The 22,842-nt window shown below is 36.2% G+C and overlaps 1 protein-coding gene across 1 annotated transcript; it reads left to right on the top strand.

Moving 5' to 3' along the window:
• Nucleotides 1-7,413: 7,413 nt before the first annotated feature.
• On the top strand, nucleotides 7,414-11,987 carry LOC108774705 (uncharacterized). Its single transcript, XM_018540866.1, has 4 exons — nucleotides 7,414-7,431; nucleotides 8,224-8,619; nucleotides 8,792-8,875; nucleotides 9,572-11,987. The coding sequence occupies exons 1-4, from the start codon at nucleotides 7,414-7,416 to the stop codon at nucleotides 11,579-11,581; spliced, it is 2,508 nt and encodes an 835-aa protein (XP_018396368.1). The 3' UTR covers nucleotides 11,582-11,987.
• The last annotated feature ends 10,855 nt before the right edge of the window (nucleotides 11,988-22,842 follow it).

The raw sequence follows: 22,842 nt of genomic DNA, 5'->3' as shown, positions 1-22,842 counted from the left end.
TCTTAGGTAAGGGTAGAGTCGCGAATGCATTCTATTAATTTTCGTGCTTGGAGAAAAAAAAAATTTACGACATTTTTCTATTTAAAAATACTGCCGCTATTGAGATTTTTATCAATGATCAATACTATTGTTGGATTAACGAAGCGACGCTGACATCAAAATTAATCGCGCTGCCACTTGCATGTTTAGATAAATTGTTATTGTTGTCACGTTTGACACGAAAACGATCGTCTCGAATTTATTCTTATGAATTACATGCTATTTTTAACTTCAATATTTTTACGATATTTGTGTATATTCAGCTTCTTATGCAGAGATAATGCGCATTCGATAAAGTATAATATCAAAGAAAATAGTAATATCAATATCAAGTCAATGTACATTCGGCCTTTTATATGTATATGTATATTATTAGAGAATTTATGAGACATCAATAATACATATTTACTTATATATATATATATATATGTGTGTTGACTTTATATACATAATAGACGTACGTATTTTTTGTTTTTATGGGTGTATTATGTTTATATATACTGTGCGTGAATAGTTAATGACAAGTGTCAATGTCGAAAAATGTAATTTTTATTTGTGATTTATTTTGTAAGATCAGTTGTTCCTTCGAGACAGTATATAAATTCTGAACATTTAACTTAATTTTACGACAGCTATATATTTACGTTTATTGCGTAATTAATGATCTAATTTCTACGTAACAGATAAAGAAGTTTTCATATATATTTTGAATTATAATTAACACATGAAGTAGTATAGAAATGTACAATTTATTACGTATTTTGTTTGATAAGTTTTCATACGCGCGCGCGCGTTTATGTTTATATCGTACGTTTAAAAGAGCCAAATTCATCAAACTCTTGATAAAAATATTTTTTATGTTTATTTTTTTGTAGAATTTGAGACAGATTACAAAAGTGTTAAAAATTAAATCTGCAATTTATCTTGTAAAATCACCTCACTATCTTAACTCGTTACTTTCCGATTTTTTGATATTCTATCTGAAACACCGAGAATTCGACGGACCTAATCTGAGATATGCAATTAACATTGTAATATTTGTTGAACAATAAATAAGAATGAATCTTCTCGAAGGAACAATTTGTGTTACGTGAACAAACGACATTGCGAATGTGTTTGTAATTTCGAGATAAAACATCTCTGAGAAGCACGAGGTGCATTCCTACTACGCACTAACTGATAACAGGATTAACACACTTTTAAATAATTGTTTCGATAACACGGTAGAATTATGGGGAGCGGAAAATCCGTTATATTTAATGTCGCATGATAGAGAAAGAGAATTTATAGCTAGATATATGCGGACTGGTATATTACTATTGCCAGATACGCGAATGACGAAGATTAATATATAGATGTGTATCGTAAAAAGATAGACTACATTATTAGATGACATTTTAATCAAGGAATAGAATGATTAGTCGTAATATCTTCTCACGGCCTTGTTTCACGTAACGGAAGGTGCCACAATATCATTTCAACGATTATCAATGATTGGCTAGCATTCAGCGAAATGAATTGGTTTTCTTTTTCACGAATATAGATTGCAACTCTTTTGCTCGCGTGACTTAATTGTAACGTTAGATAAATTCATTAATAATGTTGGAAGAGCTACATTTAACAATGTACTGATCTCGAAATAATTTGATTCATGTAATAGAGATAAAATCGAGACAGCTTGTACACGATGAAACGGTGCCTTTGTTACGATGAAGGGAAGCCGGGGTGAACCGGGTCGTCCCGTATGTAGTGCAATTCCGCAACTTTCAGTTTTATAGTTAGCGCTGTTCGCTAAATACACAACGCAATCTGCCCTAGTGTAGGAACTTTGTGTTCAATTTGTTAAAACCTTATTCGGAGAAGTTATGTTGTTGTTATGTAGAAATATATGGAAAGTCTATGTAGATATTATATATACACATATATATATATATATATATATTCTAATATATACATGTATATATACACGCGTGAATACGTGGGCGCACGCACGCGCACACGCACACATGCCCATATGTACGCGCATAAAAAAAGTATATGTATATGTATATATCAATAAGAGAGGGAAAAGCGCTCAACATTTGAAATGTTCCAAACTTTCTATAACTGTGTTCATGTAGGAAGAAACCGACAACAACGTACCTTTTCTTAACGATAAGTATAGGTAGTCAATTATTTTATACGAGCCAGACACACACTTATTGCGCGCTTTGCGTGATCAAACGGTAAAACGCAGTAAACAGGTGTACTTGCGTGAAAAAAAAACTTTTGTAATAGAAAATTTGTAATGCGATGTGCGTGAGGTGATCAGAATGAATATTAATACAGATAGACAGATCACGACGGTTTGCAATCCACGAAACCACTTTGTACTTATCCTACTTTCGCCGGACGTTTTAGCACTTTGAATCGGGCGGCTCTATTTTGCGTTTTATTTTCGGCTCGGTTTATCGAGGTTTGTGCATCTAAATGGGACTGCATTCATATACGATGTAGTATTGAAAGAGAACAGTCGATGAAACGAATAATAGATTATAAAAGAATCTCGGTCGCGAGGCGCGAGTCGTAATTGATGCCACGTGTCGCGCGATCGGTGAATTCAAAGTGTTAAATCACGTTACAGGAGCACGAGTATCGGTGCCTTTTTTTCTGTGAAAAAAAAAAGAAAAAGAAAAGTGCCAAGAGGTATTTACGTGATTTCGTCGATTTGTACACCACGTTTCCTGTCGTACATTTACTGACGGAGGCGAAATCGTATTTCACATTTTTCATGACACGCCGAGTTCTCCATTAACGAAACGTCGATGAGACAACTATCTAAGAACGTATTAATGTTTGGATCATTTCGATTGTAGGGTATAATAAAACATCATAAAAAAAAGTATACATATATATATATATATTTCTTCTTTAATGCTATGTCATATATACGTTGTAGAAATATTTCTTCTTGCATAGCTATAATAACTACCGCGTCTCCTGATATATTGCGATAATACTGGACGAATGTCGAGAGAAACGGTTCGATTTTCTTCTAACGTAACTTCGAGAGAAAGTAGTAAACTATAAATATGTCGATTGTCCATTTTAATTGGAACGGAGTCAATGCATTCTGAAGAATTTGAGATAATTTATTATATTTTAACAAGATTTTTATATTTTAAATATTTTATTGATCTGTGGAAAATTATCTTAACATCACGGAACAAATTCTGTTAACTTAATTTGTAAGTAGTAAATTAAAAAAAAAAAAAAAATACGCAATTTTGTCATGTTTTGTAGTAAATTTTGAACATGTGTGTGGGGTGAAAGAATGTACATTTATTTGTAGAATACTTAAAAAAATTTGTTGTTAATATTGCAGTTATATTTAAAAAAGGACAAATTTTATCTTAACATGGAAAGAATGGTTTTGCTGAGGTATCTAGAAATTTAGCTAGATACAGATTTGAAAATTAAAATAATTACAGAACTTAAAACTGTTTGCTATAATATCAAAATCTTTTGCAACATTGCTTATTATGCGAGTATACTTTCTACGTAATTATTTTAATATCCCAAAATTAATTTCAGATTTGTAGGTATTTGGTTAAATTTTTATTTTGTAATAGGTACTTCATTAAAATCGTTCTTTTTTTCATGAAAATGGATTGCGTTAATTTCGAAGGAAAATTACGTGATGTTGAATAATTAGAATGACGATTGAAGGAAGGAAGGAAGGAAGGGAAACCACTGCTGTTCTACTCATTCTGTCTTTGCGCATTTTTTAATACAATATATGGTTACGTTCGATACACTTCGTTTTATGCGTTTATCTGTAATATCGTACGTCTCAGCAACAATTTCTTATTAGCATACTTTCGGTAATACCCATATCTTGTACTTCACACGACAAATACTACGTCCTTATACATTTGCAATCGAGGCTAACGAGAATGTACAGCTCCGTCGTGCTTAATCAATCAAATTTTATCTTCGAATGCGTGGCCAGGCCAGACGTAGCGCTTTTCAAATGTCTCGATTAGGACACGTCGACGCTTCGTGTTCGTACTGTAAACGCGAAATAACGATCACCGATCGGGGTCGCGTAGGACCCTCGGCCGATGCTACTTGCACAGCAAATAAGTAGGAGTTTCCTCTGTCGTACGTAGTTTTATATAATATAGCGTAAGTTGCTAATGCGGCCTGCGAAATCAAAGGTGATACAAACGGCGTCGCGATTTGAAGAAAGAAAAAAAAAAAAAAAAATAGAGAGAGGGAGAAGAACTGAATTTTCTTTTCGAGATCAGAGATGTTAATCGTGTAATTTTTCTTTAGGGTGAAAACGTGAAAAATTAAAATCTGTCGTATGTACGTGATATACATTTTTACACACATAAACAGTTTTCACATTTTACGTTTTCACTCTGGAGAAAAAAGATTACACGACTGACGTTCATCGCTGGGAATGCAGCGCTGCGATATTTTCCAAGATGGGCTTAATAGATATTTCTCGTAGTCATCAAAGAAATTACTGATAATTTATTTAATGCGTACATATGAAATACTTATGAGATATGATAAGATATTATTGACTTAAATTATATATTATTATATGTTAGTTTTATTATCATATTAATTTTATTGCTGTTAATTTTTCTCATCGTTTGAAAATATCGTAATACGGTATTGACGGCGCTACCGCTAAATCTATTGAACATTTACTGCTTTTTATTTTTAAGATTTTATAAATACGTAAATATATCTATATGTACATATACAATGTATATATATTTATATTTGCGGAGATTCTTTTACATAGCGAATAAAATAATCTTATTTATATGCGATGAGAGAGAGGATTATTTTCAGCCACGTTTGTGATGCCTCTGTTTTCGTAGCCCGCACCAGAGTTTTAACATTGTTGTCAAGTAGTGATTATTGTCTGATCAGAACAAGCGTCAACCATTGTCGTACTCTGTATATATACATAAATATTATATGAATGTTATACATGCATACACAGGATTGTTCCAGGAAGATGTTTACGAGTAATTATTCGCTGCAAGTAATATATACTTTTTACTCTTGGAAATTTAATCGCACATCCGTTTTGTAATCTGCATTTCTGTCATATCGAATTTAATTAATTTAATTTAATTTATTTATTCGACGTCTACATTTTTTATGATAGTATTTTACGATAGATATGACTAATATGACTTACTCGTATTTAAAACGACTGTTTAGATATGGCTTTATACTCGATACACTTGATTTTTGTCACAATACGCGACTTATATTTTAATTAAAACTAGCATGAAATTATAGTGATTGTTAGCGCAGAATTTTCTGTGCAGCCGAGTAGCAAAGATACACTGTATTTGAACATATGGCATCACTTTTCTTCTGTTTGCAAAAGAAATCGGATAATATTTGATTGTTCTATATATATATATATATATATATTATATATAAATCTATACATATATATATATATATATATATATATATAAAAAAACTATTAACCACTTCTGGCAATCCCGTATGTATTTCTCAAATCAGAAAGAAAGCAACATTGGTCAACGTGCTGATGATCAATAAAAGCATAAAAATTAGCTTATCCAGTAATTGCATTTAGACACAGTTAACTTCAACTGCATTATGAAATCCCGACCGACGTGTACTCGCGGTCCTGTTTCGAGATGTGGCAGTTTTTTTTTTCTATAAAGTTCAAGCACAGATACACTTTGATTCGACGATTTCTCAAGTATTCTATTTGACATAATACCGTGAACATTTAATGTTATTATAATTGTATTAACGCCATTAACGTCTTATAATTAAATAAATCATGTATGGGGATGTAACACACATTTAATAAATACTTTTGCAAATCAGTGTGCGCTGCGTCATATATGTTATATCCGTTTTTATGCGATCTATACCATTTAATACAAAAAAGTTATTTGTCTACATAATTTTTACACAAACATTTTTATTTCTTTGTAATAGCGTGTAATTTGGTGTTGGAATTTTTGTAAAGACAGATTTTTGTTTATCTCTTCGTGGTATAATGTTAATATATTAATTAATTATGTAAAACATTAATAAAATTTAAGCCTATATCAATATCGATATTACGCCTGCACACGTTTTTTCGAATATTTTCTATTCGTATGTATTTTAATGTATTTCCTTGGTTTTTTTATGCATCGAATTATTAAATGTCTTGCAATATCGTCGTTATTGCGACTTCTTGTAACAGAGTAAATTGAATCGACATTCAAGTTAATCTTACTGTAAATTTACCTTTATCTTTTTTAAGAATTAGAAAACGTGTAATCAGCAAATTCAACCATGATTAAAGTTAATCTTACATATATAGATAGAATTAAGCCCATAATACTCGTTTTTACTATACAATGTAGATGATATTTAATCTTTATTTAATTTTACTTTATTTCGCAGTTCTAAGAAAAGAATTAAAGAGTATAAATTAAATTTATAAAAATTAATCTTTATTAAATATCAAATACCAAAATTAATTGGTAGAAATAGATAACATCACGATGAGCATTCATGGACATTCATCAATCCTACTCATCGACATAATGGACCGCTGATGATAGTGATGGGGGGGTAGAGAGACGAGTAGAGTGAGAGGCAGAAATAATATGATCGTTCTTTCTCTGTTTACTGAAGCTTACCTGATTGGTTGTTGTTAATCCAACAGCAGAGAAAGAACATATTATTTCTGCCTCTCACTCTACTCGTCTTTCTACCCCCACCACTACCATCAGCGGTCCATTCTAAATCATTCTAGATGTCGACGACCCTATACTATAATAAATGATCGGTCAATTTCAATGGAATAATCGGAGATGATAAAACCTAAGTTGAATCGAAATTCAAGTTGATTTACATTTGTGGAAACAGGCATAATAAATTAATCAGAGCTCGAAGTCACTTTTATCGTCGTGGATACATCCCTGGATCTGAATTTGGATCGGAAACTCGACGCCAGCAGTCACGGCACTGCTTTGGAGACGTTCGTGCTGGCTCGTGTCGACCGACGGCACTGGACGGCACTGACGGCACGAGTGACGACGGACGACGACGAGCGGGGATATCTCTTTTCGCGACGTCGTCGGTCTTCTCGCGATAAAGGTAGGAAGAGGAAAGACGAAGGACATGCACCGCGTCGCGCTTTATTCGCGGCTGTGAATGAGCGAGTCCCCACCCGTGTCCGGCTCGCGGCGGCCCTGTCGTTTCTCGCCACACGTCGCGGACGCCAACGGGAAAGGGTTATGAGGCGCCAACGGAATCGCAGTGCTCGCGCCATTAGACGATATTTTTGCATTATTACCGATCCCATCAGCGTGGCGGGCCACCATGGCGGAGAAGTGCAAGGTACGTGCTCAAAGGCCGCGCGAACGCGGCGCGGAGAATTCCCGCGCCGCGAGATGACAGCTGGGCTGTGCGGAGAGAGATCGCCAACGTGGCGACGGACAGCTGACTGCGAGGCGGATGACTCGACCCGGAGAGAGATCTCCTCTCGGATAAGCGACGGGAGAACGTTCTCATTGACTTTCGTGTGCGATCCGCTTTGATCTCTCTCGTGTCATCCTCGAGTGAGATTTTCATTGGAAGTAATTTTTTTTTTTTCTACGCACCCACACACGTGTGCTACGCGTGATTACTTGTGAAATGCATTTTTCCCTGGGAATGCGTTAAAATCTCGCGTGTATCTTTGCATTCGTAAAGGTACCTCGCTTTACGTCTCTCGGTACATTTCGTTTAAAATTATCAAGCTGATAAAAGTTGTATAGCTTTCCATTTCCATTTTCCAGTGACACAAAACGATACATTATTCTATTCTTCTTGACGTTTTATTGATTAACAAAGATAGAACAAAGAACAACAATTGTATCTAGGTGTGTCACCAAATGGAGAGCACTTTCATGTCTTTGATTTTAATTTATAAGTTATTTGCTGATTTATATTGTAATGTAGTTGTAATGGTTGTAACTTTGTAACAGCTGATTCGCTACATTTGAATGACAATATTTGAATTGTGATTGAGATAATAAAACTGTTTCTTTCAATAGAGGATCTTAATATTTTATACATATATATATATATATATGTATATATAAAATAATTATCTATTTGGTCAACTTATATTGCAACCATTGTCAACAGGAATGCGGTTGTAAGTGTAGCACTTGCAGCCAGGATAATCAGCAGCACTGTGACATGCATCTGCATGCGGAGATAGAGAACCTGCGCCAACGACTACTCGAGAGAGATAATCACATTGTGACAATGGAGACGCAATTCTTGAACGAGGCCGATAAATTTCCAAACGGAGAACTAGCTTCTATGAAGGAGGAATTACTGATATGGCAGGAGAAATATGCACGCTTGCACGAAGCACACAAGAGGGTTCAAAAGGTCAATCAAAATCTGGAGGATAAACTGCTGCGAATAGTGGACAAATGCGAGACAGAGAAAAGCACCTTCACGAAGGATATAGCGACTCTGTCTCACAGATTGGCCGATGCGAATTATACGATACATCGATTAACTCAAGATAATGCAAGTATTTCATTTTAATGTATGTTCTAAAGTATATTTACATTTTTTAATGATCTTTTATTTGACATTTTTTGTCGAGTTTTATTTTATAAATAAAGAAATGCCACTCACGTAATCAAATTATATCTATACATTCTCTCTATATGAAAAATTTATATTTTCTCTTTTTTAGGAAAAATATAGAAACGATGTTAGTTTGGCTATTCAGTTGCTTCAATGCAAACCTTCCAATTTCGTAGGTCAGAAATATGATTCGGTAAGATATGGTTTTTGTCAAATATAAATTTTATACTACTATTAACTTAAAAGAGTTATATTTTGGCACTATATAATTTTTTGTCTCTCTCATTTATTTATTTATTATTATTCACTCTTTAGTTTCTACATAAATTTTATGCGTTGGTATTATTGTAAACTTAAATGTTACAATGACATTTTACTTGTATTTATATAACATTGTGTCAGCGTCTTATTTTTATTTTTCGCACCAACGACTTCATACATGCGCGCGCATAAACTTTCGCATCTCGTTTATATTTACACATCTATAAGTATTTATGAATTTATTAAGAGATTACAATGATTTGACAGAAATGTTTGGATACTTTATATTAAAAAAGAATATTATTTATCATGGATTTAAGAATGCCTTTCTGAACTTGACACAGGCAAATTGATGTTTATTAAGTAGCAGCCAGTAGCATTTGGGACTAATCTGTGTTAAATGTGCTCTTTGTTTCTTGTTTCATTTTCTGTCGGAATAAAAATTGACGATCTTCAGAAGAACCAAGAAACAATTATATAAAATAGTTGCAAATAGGAAAAAGGCAAGAGATAAGGAGCAATAAACAGAAGCAAAGAGCATTTAAAATGCATAATATGCGTCTGTTATCGACATTCAAAATAAAAATTAAGTTTCAAGACTTAACTTTTTTTTTGTTTGTTATTGCAGCTGCCTTCTGAGGTGCAGGCTAAAGTGCGAACATACGTTACGCAGAAGCGATGCTCCACGCAAGACACGACACAACCGGACATAAAGAGTATCACCGTGCCGATATCCACATTTCCACCGACAGCGATGGTGTACAACATCACTAAGCCCACGGTGGAAAAGCACAGTGACGACGATAGCGACGACAGCAAGCCGCCGATGGATATAGTGTCGGCGGCAATTATGGCGAAGGTGTTGGAAGATCGCGAGAAGGAGAGAATCTTTGCCAAGCATTGCGATACATGCACGTGTCACAGAAGCATCCTCACAGTAGACACGGAAACGCAAACGTGTGTGTCCGATACGTTTCCTATTTCGGAAGGTTATACGTATAACGTTGAGAAACAAACGTCAGAAGGCACGCTGAATGACGATAAGTATCAAAGTAAAGACAAACTTCAATCGAATCTCGCGACACACACGGTCTTTTATGAGATCAACGAGAACGGCAACAAGATCCGTCATCACATGAACGGCGATTGTGTCAAGTACGCCTCGCAAGTTTCGTGCATCGAAGACAAGTTCGTCGGCCGGAGCAGCAGGAACGGGCAAGATTATACGATGGAGGAAAACGGTGTCATTATGAGAGCTGGTTTGAACAAAAAGAACTCGTTTCAGAATCATGAAAACAAACATTCGTTCTCGAGATTGAACGATCTTAATAGAATAAATGTCGATAAGGCGTTATCGCTAAAATCGCTCAGGGTCAACAAGTGCGATTCTCCAATCGATAGATCTGCGAAGTACTGGAGCGACAGGAACTCCTTCGGACATTTCGATTACGGCAATTTGATACGTGCGGACAATCGGTTCTCTGATAAGGAACAGGCGCACATCGATATTATTAACGATAGGATATGGAAGAATAAATGGACCAAGTTAAAATCCGAGATAGATCCTTCGAGGGAGAATAAGAACAAGGCGAATCGTGATATTGAACTTGATATTATCAACGATCGCGATTGGAAGAATGACAGGTCAGCGGAGCGACTGGACGTGCAGAATGCCGCGCAATTTACTGTGATCGAGGTGAAGAGTCCGGACAATAACGTAGCGAATCATAACGACGGCAGTCAGACTGAGGTGACGACCAGCCCGAGTTTCAGCAGCGATAGCATGGTTATCTCTAGTTCCGATCCGTCTAGCAGTTGCAGCGATGTCGCGCAATCGCTGACCGGTGGTGCCTTCAATTCAACCGCCAAGTCCAATTCGAGTCAGAATCGCGTGATCGGTCCGCGGAATTGTCTGGTCCGGGTCACGCCCGGCTCCAAAAACATTCTCTTGGACAACGCCGGTCATTACAAGATGTACAGCAGCAATGGTGGCAGTAACGGTAAAATTAACACCATCTTAGTACACGCGAAAAAGACGTCTCGAGCTGGTTCCGAGCGTTCGACTTCGACCGGTAGCGATGATAATTCGCCACCGCCGGTATTGCTTCAGGACAATCAGTTGCAACGAGTGGCTGAATGGGTGCAATCATCGTGCGTAGAGAATTCCGCGTCGCACGACAGCAATAAGATCGAGCGTGTAGAGAACGCCGTGAACAACAATTCTTCATCCGTGTATCCGAACGTTTCTCTTGTAAAACGCAAATCCTCGGAGCAAGAGAAAGGCTTCATTCGCAACATCCGAGATGTACCGAAAAACATTGAGGATTACAGCGAGAGAAATGTAAATAATGAACCCATTGATATCAATACCTTGTCTGAACACATAGATGAGAGTAAAAATCTCATAACATTCGAGGACGATCATCTGTCGAAGGATTCTTGCAAGGATTTAGATTACGAGGTAAAAGTCACGAAAGAAATGGAGGAAACGTATCTGAAACTAGCGGCGAGTCTGGATCCGGTAACATTGAGCTTGTCGAGTACCAATAATGCCGAATTAACGATCGAGAAGTACAGGAAGGATCACAAGAGGCTGCAGATGCAGAGAGTTCAAGATAAGACGGGATCAAAAGCTTAACGTGTATCTCAGCGAATTCTTCGAAGACAATTGATTATATCAAGCAGGGAGTTCCTTTAAAGATATAACAGAGCATTATTTTTTGTAACTATTATATATTAAAGTAAGGTTGTACCAACACGAGTAGTATAGGGGAAAAAATTCCTACGCGTCGCTGCAGATAAATTGGTTTCGTTTGCGTTTGCGAGCGAGATCTACAGATTAATTTTAAAGCGTGACGTCTGTACTGGCAAAAAAAGGTTTAGATAACATTAAATGCAACACGGTATGGTTTGGTCGTGTAACACGTCAATTATGTAATTAATGATTCTGGAACTTTTTGGAGTGCAATACAACACATACTAAATCACGCAAAAAACTGCCGTTATATTTTAAGATATTGCATTTTTTTTTATCAACAATCATTTCACAGTCATGAGAACAAGAATATTGAATCTCAATGTTGATTTGTTATCCTTTATGTTAGTTCGCGTAATCGTCCTTGTTACATGTTGGCTAGTATTGTATAATAATTAATCATTTTTGTAATGTACGTACGTAAGTATACGTATAGTTTTCTTAGCTTCTTTGAAATATATTTATTTTAAATATTAATAAATATTTTTTAATATTAATTTATTTCACCTTGTATTAGGCTAATTAATTTCTAGAGTTGTAAATAGAGTTGAAATATTTGAGAGCAATTATTACAGTAAATGATATTAAAACGTGCCGTGTTGCAGTCAAATTTACTATTGGAGATCAAATGTGCATAAATCCTACATATACAGCCAGTAAATGTATTCAGTAATTTGATTTTGTGGTGAGAATATGAATATATAGTTAATATGTGTATAATTTGTTGCAGTCTTTCACCGCAGTCGCGAATACACGCGCGATTAAAAACGACAATATTATGTACCTACACAGAATGATAACTTACGATACACCGGAGAATATTGTTCCCGCAGGCATTATTTTAGGAAGTCCATCGTGTTGATTTCATCTCGTAAAATGTATTAAGTATCCACGTTTACGCCATACCAAAGCTATATAGGTCAATTGCGAAAAAGACACTTTAATTCCTTGCGCCCGAAACGATTGTCGACTGTCGTCGAACTATCTCGCGACGCAAACATACGCAAAATATTTAAGATAAGTAATTCCTAATATACTCAGCTTTTATATGACGTCGCAGCAAGATCTCTCGCGCAGCTGTGCTATGAATGATATTAGGGTACAAAGGATTAAAGTCAGTAGTCTTTTTAGATCGTCTATTAGTGCCACGAGTATAAACATAATTTATCGCCACTTTGCTAATATTGCGAATATCTGTAATTTCATAAAATTTAGCGACAACATGCGCCGTCTTGGGCAGAAGTTGCATTAAGTTTAAGATCATTGTACGAGGAAGAACAAAATCACATATCTGATTTGTCAATGTGACGGGCTCAACAAATTAAGATCTGTTACTTCGCGTAAATTTAATTTAGACTGATTTGTACAGCGGAGAATTGCTTCCAAGCTTCAGTAACTTCAGTGATCGTAGCCTCACTCTACGATATACTCGACAAGAATATTGTGCAATAGTTCAATGAAAGCATTCGCCTGATTTATAACTTTGGTCTAAGCTCGTTGTTCCGCTTGCATGTTACTCGCGGATACGTAATCGTACCTCGTTGCGATATTTCGTACAACTATAAGTAACTTAGCTTCAGTTATATGAGCAATCGCGGGTTAATTAACTCTGATTAATCTCGTCCTTCCCTTGTTATGATCTCACTCATAATAGAACAATAAAATTTAGTTGAACAATTTAGAAGAAAAAATTCTATTTATAATTAAATGAATTTCTATCGATCCTCACTCGGGAAAGGAATGGAGAAGAAAATGGTACTGCTAAATGGATCGATTGTAGAAAATTGCCAAAAGCGGGAGTTCTCGAATTTTTCAAGAAGATTTTTTCTCGAAGATTCGCCAGAGAAGGCGCGCCCTGGTTACTGCTTCCCAGAATATCGCTGTAAAGAGAAGCTTGAAGTAAAAAGATTCCCACAGTCTCAGGGTAGTTGGCGAGTTATACAGTCGCAGAACGACTCTCTCTAAAGTGATCGCCAATGTCAGGGTGACCTGATACGACTCGTTGATGATGAACCTCGACGACTTTAGAATTGGGCCTTTCAGCAAATCGATTCTCAGCGAGTCGCACGGATTAACGGCCACGCCGCTGAATGACTAGAGTCAATGCACATCGACGCACAGTAGGCAAAAAGGTTCACTTTTTGGACAAAAATCTACCGACGCTCTAATTCTTAATCGATTTTGATCTTTTTTTTTTTAAACTTTTCGTTATAAAATTTCCTACGTCATAGAACTGCTAACTTTTTGATGTAAAGGTAAAATTCATAATGGCCGTTAAATATAGTCGTTAAAAATATTAAAACTCGCCATTATTGCACCGAAACAAGTATATACACTTGTCCTATGATTGAAATAAATATATTCACTAGTCTTTCGATTTGAACGAGACGTATCATGTCGCTTCTTAACGATTTTCTGTCGCATCAATTGAATTTATAGTTAAAAGGAATTAAAGTTATAATCGATGCTTTACATTGTTCTTAGATATATCCAGGTCAAAGAATATTAATAAATAAATATTTTTATGGAGAGAGTTGTTAATTGTTATAAGTTGTCAATTTAAGTCTTATAACACGAAAAGTAATGGAAAAATTTATTGTACTGTTTTGAAATGCATTCATATCATCTACGGGAATGCAATAAATGAAAAATTCTTTATAAATTACTTCATTTTTCAAAATTGAACTTGAATAGACTGAATTTGGATATATTGCCTTATTAAATACTAATAATGCAATAGTTAAGCCCTTTTACCTCGTCACGGTATCAGCCATCAAAAGGGGAGTTTTTTTTTTTACGTAACTTTTGCTTTACAATTAACAACTCTTCATAAAAATATTTATTTATTAATATTCTTTGACCCAGATATATCTGACCCAGATTGATGCGACAGAAAATCGTTAAGAAGCGACATGATACGTCTCGTTCAAATCGAAAGACTAGTGAATATATTTATTTCAATCATAGGACAAGTGTATATACTTGAAAGATAATAATAATTGACTCGTATGATTTAAAAATCTCAGCAAGTGTAAAGCCTAATCGAGTCTTGAAAACAAGACGTTAATGTTTATTATATTATGTGAATTTATATACTTGTATATACTTGTTTCGGTGCAATAATGGCGAATTTTAATATTTTTAACGACTATATTTAACGGCCATTATGAATTTTACCTTTATATCAAAAAGTTAGCAGTTCTATCATGTAGGAAATTTTGTAACGAAAAGTTTAAAAAAAAAAAAAGATCAAAATCGGTTAAGAATTAGAGCGTCGGTAGATTTTTGTCCAAAAAGTGAACTTTTTTGCCCACTCGCGCCTGTTTAAGTTAGTAAATCGAGATTCTATATATACAGATATACGCGTATCAAAGCACCTGCGAGAATTTTTGCGACTATCTATAGACCTCTGAAGGCGGGTCGACGTAGTAATATTCTTCGCAATATTTATTTAAAGTGATATATGTATTCCCCTCTCACCCAAAACTTGCGCGCCGAACAATCGTCGGTCTTGAAACGCAACTCTGAAAATTCCCCCCAAATTGCGCGCCGAACTATCTTCGGTCTTGAAACGCAGCTCAAATAATCTGAAATAACGTCCCCTTAATATACTTGTAATTTTAAACGCGTTGATTTCGCCCGCGTAAATTAAAATATATTACTTTAAATAAATATTGCGAAGAATATTACTACGTCGACCCGCCTTCGGAGGTCTATAGATAGTCGCAAAAATTCTCGCAAGCGCTTTGATACGCGTATATCTGTATATATAGAATCTCGATTTAATAACTTAAACAGGCGCGCTTTCAGTATTAATCGAACACGCGCCGACGACCGAGGGGCGTAAACTGCGTTTATTACAGATGGTACGCAGATACAAAGTGTGTGTGACAATATATACCTCATGGCTTCTCAAAAGTACCGCGCAATACTAACTCGCAATTCTTTTTTGTAAATGTAATTTAAATTAAGGACCGAGCGAGCCGCCGAGAGAGAGAGAGAGAGAGAGAGAGACATGCGTCGCGCGAAAGTTGGAGATTGTGAAACGCGGCCGATTCACTCGTTAAGTGGACGAAAACGGTCAACAGCACGTCACGCGAAGAAGGTACGCGGTTTCTTCCGTATATTTCTTATGAATGGTACTTTTATCAGTCGTTCTCTGCATGTGCGATCAATTGAAAAATGCGCAAATAGTGATCGATCAAATTAATGGAGCACGAAATTCACTTTCTTTTATCTTACAGTTTCTCGATTATACTATAAAGGCTAGATCTATATTTCTTTGGTCTTATTCTTTGCACATCGTTCATTCTTGACTATAAAATTATAAATGTTCTTCCTACGGCAAAATTATGACGAGTATCTTATTTTATGATACTCTCTGTTATGTCAAAGTTCTAGTTAAATTTAGAACAAATAATAACGAAAATAATTCGGATACCGTTTCTTCAGAAATTAAAGAATTCAATTCAAGATTATAAAAAAAAGGTTCTTTATTCGAGTGTCCTGATTTATAATACTTCGCTTGGATTGCGCCGTCTTCGAAATTTTCGAAGCAATGCGTATCTATGCCTGTTTTTACCGATGTATCGTAGATTAACTTCAATCTTAGTTTAGCCTACTTTTAATCTGTTCGCAAATTTAAGGATTAGAAATGGATAAAGAATATATTAAACGAGATTGAAGTTAATTTACATTTATAGTAACAGGCATTACACGTCAATTTCTACCAATGTGTAACTTTAATCTTAGTTCAACCTACTTTTAATCTTTTTGTTGATTTAAGAATTAAAAATCGATATAAAGAATATATTGAACAAGATTAAAGTGAATCTACATTTATAGAAATAGGCATTGTGTGAATTTCTAACAATGTAGATTAACTTAAATCGAAGTTTAACTTTTTATCTTTTTCAAATTCTTAGAACTAGAAAATATCATGGGTTAAACCAAGATCAAAGTTAATCTATATTGATAGAAACGGGCATTAGTCAATCAGATCTGCGATTACCGATCCCATGTAATACCGAACCGTGTGAGAACGACATTAATTAAAGTGCGTACTGCCCAGTGACAATAGAATCGACATCGATGTCATTTCTCACTGGGTATAATCACTTTGTGCGTCCCGATTGTCACTGACGTAAAGATCGTGAGATTTCTCGTGTAAGCAATTCGTATGTGAACGATCTTTAAATCGTAGATAAGAAGAATCGGCAGTTTCCGAGGCCAAGATCGTCGAGATCCAGTCAGGAAACGCGAGTCCTCGCAATAAAATAATCCGTGTATAACAGTCGTACCATTTATTCACAGTCGAATGTATCATATTCAACGTGACGATTATTACGTAAACTCTGTAAATATATATATATATATAAATATAAATAAAATATATTTAAAAAACGATACGTGCAAACGTGGGAACCGTATTTGGCGTGCGATGCATTTTTCTCCGATTACACATCTTGCAAATAGTAGATATGTATTATAAAAACGTTTATATTCCATTTATGTATTCCGATTTCACGTATTCGAGAGTTCTAATTTTATGTCAATTTTCCAGTAAACACCAACTAACAGTAACATCAATATTTATACACAATAATATAAATCAATATAAAAATATAACATATGTTGTACGTGAATAGTCACATTAACTACGTTCAGAGATTCTTTAATATGATTGGTCTATGCATTTAAATGCAGTGAAAGAAATTAAGAACCAATTGTAGCTATTAAAGGATCTTACAAGAGTTGCAAAGCCGCTTTTTCTACTGCAGAACGCAGTCATTTATGTTAAATACGAAAGTGAAACATTGATGTTATATTACCGTTAGTTCGTGTTTCTTTATATTGTTTGCAAAAGATATTGTTCTGCCTTAGAAGCTTGATATTCTAAAGATTTATCGTTGAGGTTTGTACCTCGAGGAATCTGAAAATTCTCAAGGACTGGAATATCCAAAGTATGTAGACATTCCCGAAACGTTTCCAGTCCTCGAACATTCGATTTCGGTGCCGCTCGCGTGTAAGAACGGCGGCGGCGTTTCCGCTTCGCGTTATGACGATGACATAAGCGAGGCAACGTGGATCTCGTGTATTACACAGGCCGTGCCCAGCTCAGTTCAATCAAGCTAATGTTTCAATAATTCGGGGCCAACCGCTTAACAAATGAACGAACAGCCTCGACCGAGAGGCTTCGATTATAAATGCGACGGCTTTTACGTACCGAGCTGCGTATTCCGACGTTGCCTGGCCGCACTATCGGCAAGGTCTGCGCAGCCCCGGAGGTCGAGGGCGAAAGGGTGGAGAACACGTGGGTGGACGTAGGCAAAAACGTAGGTGTTGCGTGCGAAAGCTCGAGCGAGCTTTTCCTTTCTCTCTCCTTCTCCGTTTTTATTGTTAAACTGTCGCATCTTTAGAACTTTTCTTATAATTAATAACGTCTGTGGGTACTTTAAGAGTTTCAGAGTTCCTGATGCATTCCAGAAGCAATCGTTGTAGCAATCGAATGCGAAAGATTTGAGAATTCGAATAAGGGATATCCGAGGTATTGTATCTCTGTCACTACAATCAGGATTGAATCTCTCTGCAACTCTAACCAGAAAGTGTCAGATTAAAAAGAAAATTTAATATAAAATTTGGAGTGTGTGTGTGTGTGTGTGTATTTAAATTATATGAATATTATAAGAACGATTCTGTGCAATGTGCCATGTGAACACAAATGCCTCTGCTTCTTGTGCAGAATTAAAGAGAAGACTTTGCAAGCGAAGAAAGCACACTAGGTTGAAGAACAAGTGGACATTTATAAGATTCTCACAGTAGGTTTTAAATTGCCACTCGGGATCCATTGGAAGAAGTTATCTTTTTTTCGCAGACTGAACGTCAGAGATGAAAGGAAAAGCGAAATAATGGAACGTCGTTTATTCGATCTAGTATATCAATTCTGTTTTTACATTATACGAAGGTGTCATACTTCGTGGATTTCTCAAGAGACTCCACGGAAAGGGAACCGTAGACACTGATTACATTTTCACGAGGGACGACAGCGCGCTTTCCACTGTCTCATTCTGAGTGACTCCCTGCGAGACGGGTCGAGGAGCGCCCGGTGGATCCGGCTGTACCTTTCCACGGTGGAGAACGCGTGTTGGTCAACGCGCCCGCGCCTCCCCGAGTGACCACCTTCGGCGCGTATCCCGCGGCCGGCGGGCGCTATAAGTCGCGGCAGGCGAAGCAACGCCAGTGAGGACGCGTTCGTGTTCGCGCGAGGACGCGCGGTGCTGAGATTCGAGGCCGAGGCGACGGGCGGACGAGAGAGAGAGAGAGAGAGGGTGCGTGCGCGCGCGCGCGCGCGTGTGTGTGTGTGAGAGAGAGAGAGAGAGAGAGCCGCGATCCTCCCCCGGACTCCCACACCCTCGTGCGCGCATCGTGTGCATACCGTCGCCACCGCCACCGCCGTGGGGGTTGCCGCCGTAAATGGTGCCGAGCCCTGCGACCCCGCGACCCCGCGAGCCCACCACCCGCGAGACAGGTAAGACATGTTGCGACCGCCCCCCCCCGGAGTCGCAAGGCGCGAGAGTAGAATGGCGGGTTGAGCGGGTGGACGTTTCTCTCTCTCTGATTGTCTTTTGCCGAAGAAGTGAAGTTTCGCGTAGGATCTTAGCTTAACGAGAAATGTATACACTACGCACAACAGTTTAGGGGATCGCTTTTAAAATCTAGAAATTTTGTCGACATTAAAGAAACTGCATATCTCTGCTTCCAGAGATCGTAGGGCGATTTTTCTGAGCGCGTTTTAAAAGGTGAAACTTAATTCTTTAAAACAGTTATTTGTCGTCCCATCAAATTATATTAATTGTTTTAAAGAAGAAGTTTCGCCCTTTAAAACGCGCCCAGAATAATTGTCCTACGATCTCTGGAGGCAGAGATACAGTTTCTTTAATGTCGACAAAATTTGTAGGTTTTAAAGTGATCTCCTAATTGTTGTGCGTAGTTTACTATCTACGTCATTTGAAGTGGAATCTCACTTGTAAAAGAAGAAAGTCTCGAGAAAGAATGACTCAATTTTCAAAAATGAGATTTTACTTTTCAGAGGGTGACAGTTCACTTAAAAAATTTCGAAGAGTATTGAAACATTCCGTTACATTGCAAGAACGTTACAATGTTACTGCAATGTTGCTGGAATGTTTCGAAATGTTTCTTGCTTACTGGGACAGACTTCTGATGCCTGTTTCCATTAATGTAGATTAACTTCAATCTCAGTTCAATTTAGTTTTCAACTTCTCTATCAATGCAGACCTCTAATGTCTATTTCCACTAATGTAGATTTATTCTAATCCCGATTTAACTCACTTTTTCTTCTTCAATTCTAAGAATGAAGAAAAAGACAAACACAGTAAATTAAATCGAGATTAAACCTAATCTACATTTGTACACATTTGTAAAAATTACATTTGTAGAAATGGATATAAGAATTAAAAAAAGATTAAGTGTATAAGTTGAATCGAGATCGAAGTTAATCTACATTGGGTGGAAGGCCGGTATTCATAGTCAGTTCTTATATTGTATTTAAGACTTTCTTAAGTACAGTCTTAAGATGTCGTAAATCATCACAGATTGATATTCATAGTCCGTTCTTATCTTAAGTACTTTCTTTTTTTTCATCAACTCAACTGTTATCCTTGTTACTATTTAGAATTAAATTTCGCTCTAAAAATCTTTCAAATCAAAAAGAGAATAATGTCTTAGGATGTTCTGTGCTTATATGATATTTTGAGATTGCACTTAAGATGGTCTTAAACATAAGAGTCAACTATGAATATAGCCATATAGAATCGTATCAGCGTCTGAAAATATTCGTACTTACTTAAAGCGGTTTTGAAATAAAAACGGACTACAAACGTTCTAAAGAAAATGTTCAGAAGATGTCCTCTACCTTAAAGACGTCCATCAAATAAAGTGATCTATGTGGCAAGAAATCAATTACCACTCGATTTCTTTGTGAATAATCCCCGAATGTATGAAAAGAATGTGTGAGAGGAATCAGTGCGATTTTTTTTTATCGATAAACACTTTACGTTCGTGAAACGTCGAAGAGGTCTTGAAGTAACTTTGAGAAAGTCACAATCGCAAGTTCATTCTACCATTCCTGTGCGAGATGCAGTCAGAGTTGTGCATTGCATCGAATCTGAAGAACGATCTTTCGTTGATCGATCGCGCGTGATGCGTGCTCGATGACTTTCAGTAATATGACGGAGAAATTTTCTCCAGCGTTTCGAGATCTCGAAACCATCGGAGATTCGTATGTGCGTGTTCTCTAAATGAGTATATACGGAACAAATCGCGAATCGGATCGAAAGAGAGTACGTGTGATTCGTCCGAGTGATTTATGTCGCTTAATGGTGGTGTATGCTAATTAATGGCGATAGCAAGACACGGAAACGTTCGCGTGCAAACGGATGGAAAAAACAGCGGGAGAATCTATTTCCCTTTTTAATTGCACTGTCACAGAACGCGAAACTTGATGAAATTTCACTTTTGCAATTCTTCGTCTACATATTTATAATATATTATGTTTCATTTTTATGACCTGACTTTTAATAATTCGTATCTGGATTACCAAAAAGATTACTATAATCTTTATAGAAGAAGGAACAATTAAAGAAACTTGCAAAAGTAATTTGCGCATAGTATTTCAGTTCCATAACATAATAGAAATTCTCTTTGGCGATAAGAAACTCATTCTGCAACGTTTCGTTTTACACGATGCAACTATCGTATATAATGGTTAGACTGATCGATCGCTCTGATTTTTATCGGTCTGCGTATTTAATCACAGGATTGCTGAACGCGGTAAATTAATGGAATTAATTGCAAGATAAAGACTTGGAGTTGTCTATTAAATATCAGGTACTCGAGTGTGCAGTTTTAAATGATCTGTTTACTGCCTTTTATTTGACTGCGCCCCTTCGTTTCACTCGTCTTTTTACGAACCGCTCGAGCAACGTGTTGCCCTAATTCCGAACGTAATTTCATGTGTAAAATAATGTGATTATTGGCGTTCGGTCGCCATTCTAATCGCCACACCGGCGAGTTAATTGGCCTTGAGCGATTGAGATCGACACAGTTCTCCTCGCGGAAGTCATAACGGGGGAAGAGAATTCGCTGAATCAGATTAAAAAAATTGCGTGAACCGGTCCGTTCATTCAGCTGAGAAAGTTTTACACGGCCGGCCCAGCTCGCGGTCTATGTACTTGAATTTGAATCAAATCGATGTAGGAGGCGGCGCCTCGTATGAACGAAAAATCTTCTTAGGAAAGTATCGATCCTCGTGATACCGGACTGTTTTAAGACTATTAACTCTTCTTTTTTACTTACATTGTCAATCGAGTCTTCATGATATATTTGCTCACCTTGCCATGTAATCTGAAGTATAATTTATTCTAACAAGTCTATATAAACAGAAGATATACAGACAAAACAGTTTTGCTCAAGTATTATATTAGCTTTTTCGACCATCAAAATAATTATGTAATGTAGATTAACTTTAATCTCGGTTTAACTTACTGTATTCATCCTTTTTTAATTTTTAGAATTAGAAAGAGACGGAGAGTAAATTGAACCGAGATTAAAGTTAATCTCACATTGTGTGGAAAGAATGTAAAAATTTTTTGCAATTTTATGTAATTATTTTGATAGTCCAATAACATTATTTTCAGATCTGTATCTATAACTAAATTTTTAGATATATAAACTTAGATATTTTTGAAAAACCGTTGTTTTCGTGAATATTTTTATAATAACAAGAAGTTTGCGCAATATTTTTGCTTACAAAATTGTAATACTTGACAGAGATAGTGATAAATTTCTTCCTTTAAATATCAAAATATTGTTGTTTAGTTTAATAGGTACTTAAAAAAGTAACTTTTAGTAAATTAGACAGCATTGAATTTAATTTCTGTAATTCTGAGCAACAATTAATGATAAATATAATCAAGCGTCATGAAGGAAAAAGATAAGACGTGACAGAGATTATGTTCTTTGAAACTACAAAATTAACGATTCACTAAATCGATTGAACTAAATGACGTCGAGCTTACGAGACACATTTTAAGCATTATTTTTCACTACAAGGTTGCGTTTATCGA

Source organism: Cyphomyrmex costatus, unplaced genomic scaffold (assembly GCF_001594065.2).
Source record: "Cyphomyrmex costatus isolate MS0001 unplaced genomic scaffold, Ccosl1.0 scaffold273, whole genome shotgun sequence".
Taxonomy (NCBI): domain Eukaryota; kingdom Metazoa; phylum Arthropoda; class Insecta; order Hymenoptera; family Formicidae; genus Cyphomyrmex; species Cyphomyrmex costatus.
Note: the sequence above shows the minus strand (reverse complement) of the source record. Positions and strands in the feature narration are given on the sequence as shown.

Excerpts from the sequence above, each read along its gene's own strand:
- LOC108774705 (XM_018540866.1), top strand. Across the intron at positions 8,620-8,791 it reads ATCGATTAACTCAAGATAAT|GAAAAATATAGAAACGATGT; the intron begins GCAAGTATTTCA and ends TCTCTTTTTTAG. Across the intron at positions 8,876-9,571 it reads TAGGTCAGAAATATGATTCG|CTGCCTTCTGAGGTGCAGGC; the intron begins GTAAGATATGGT and ends TTGTTATTGCAG.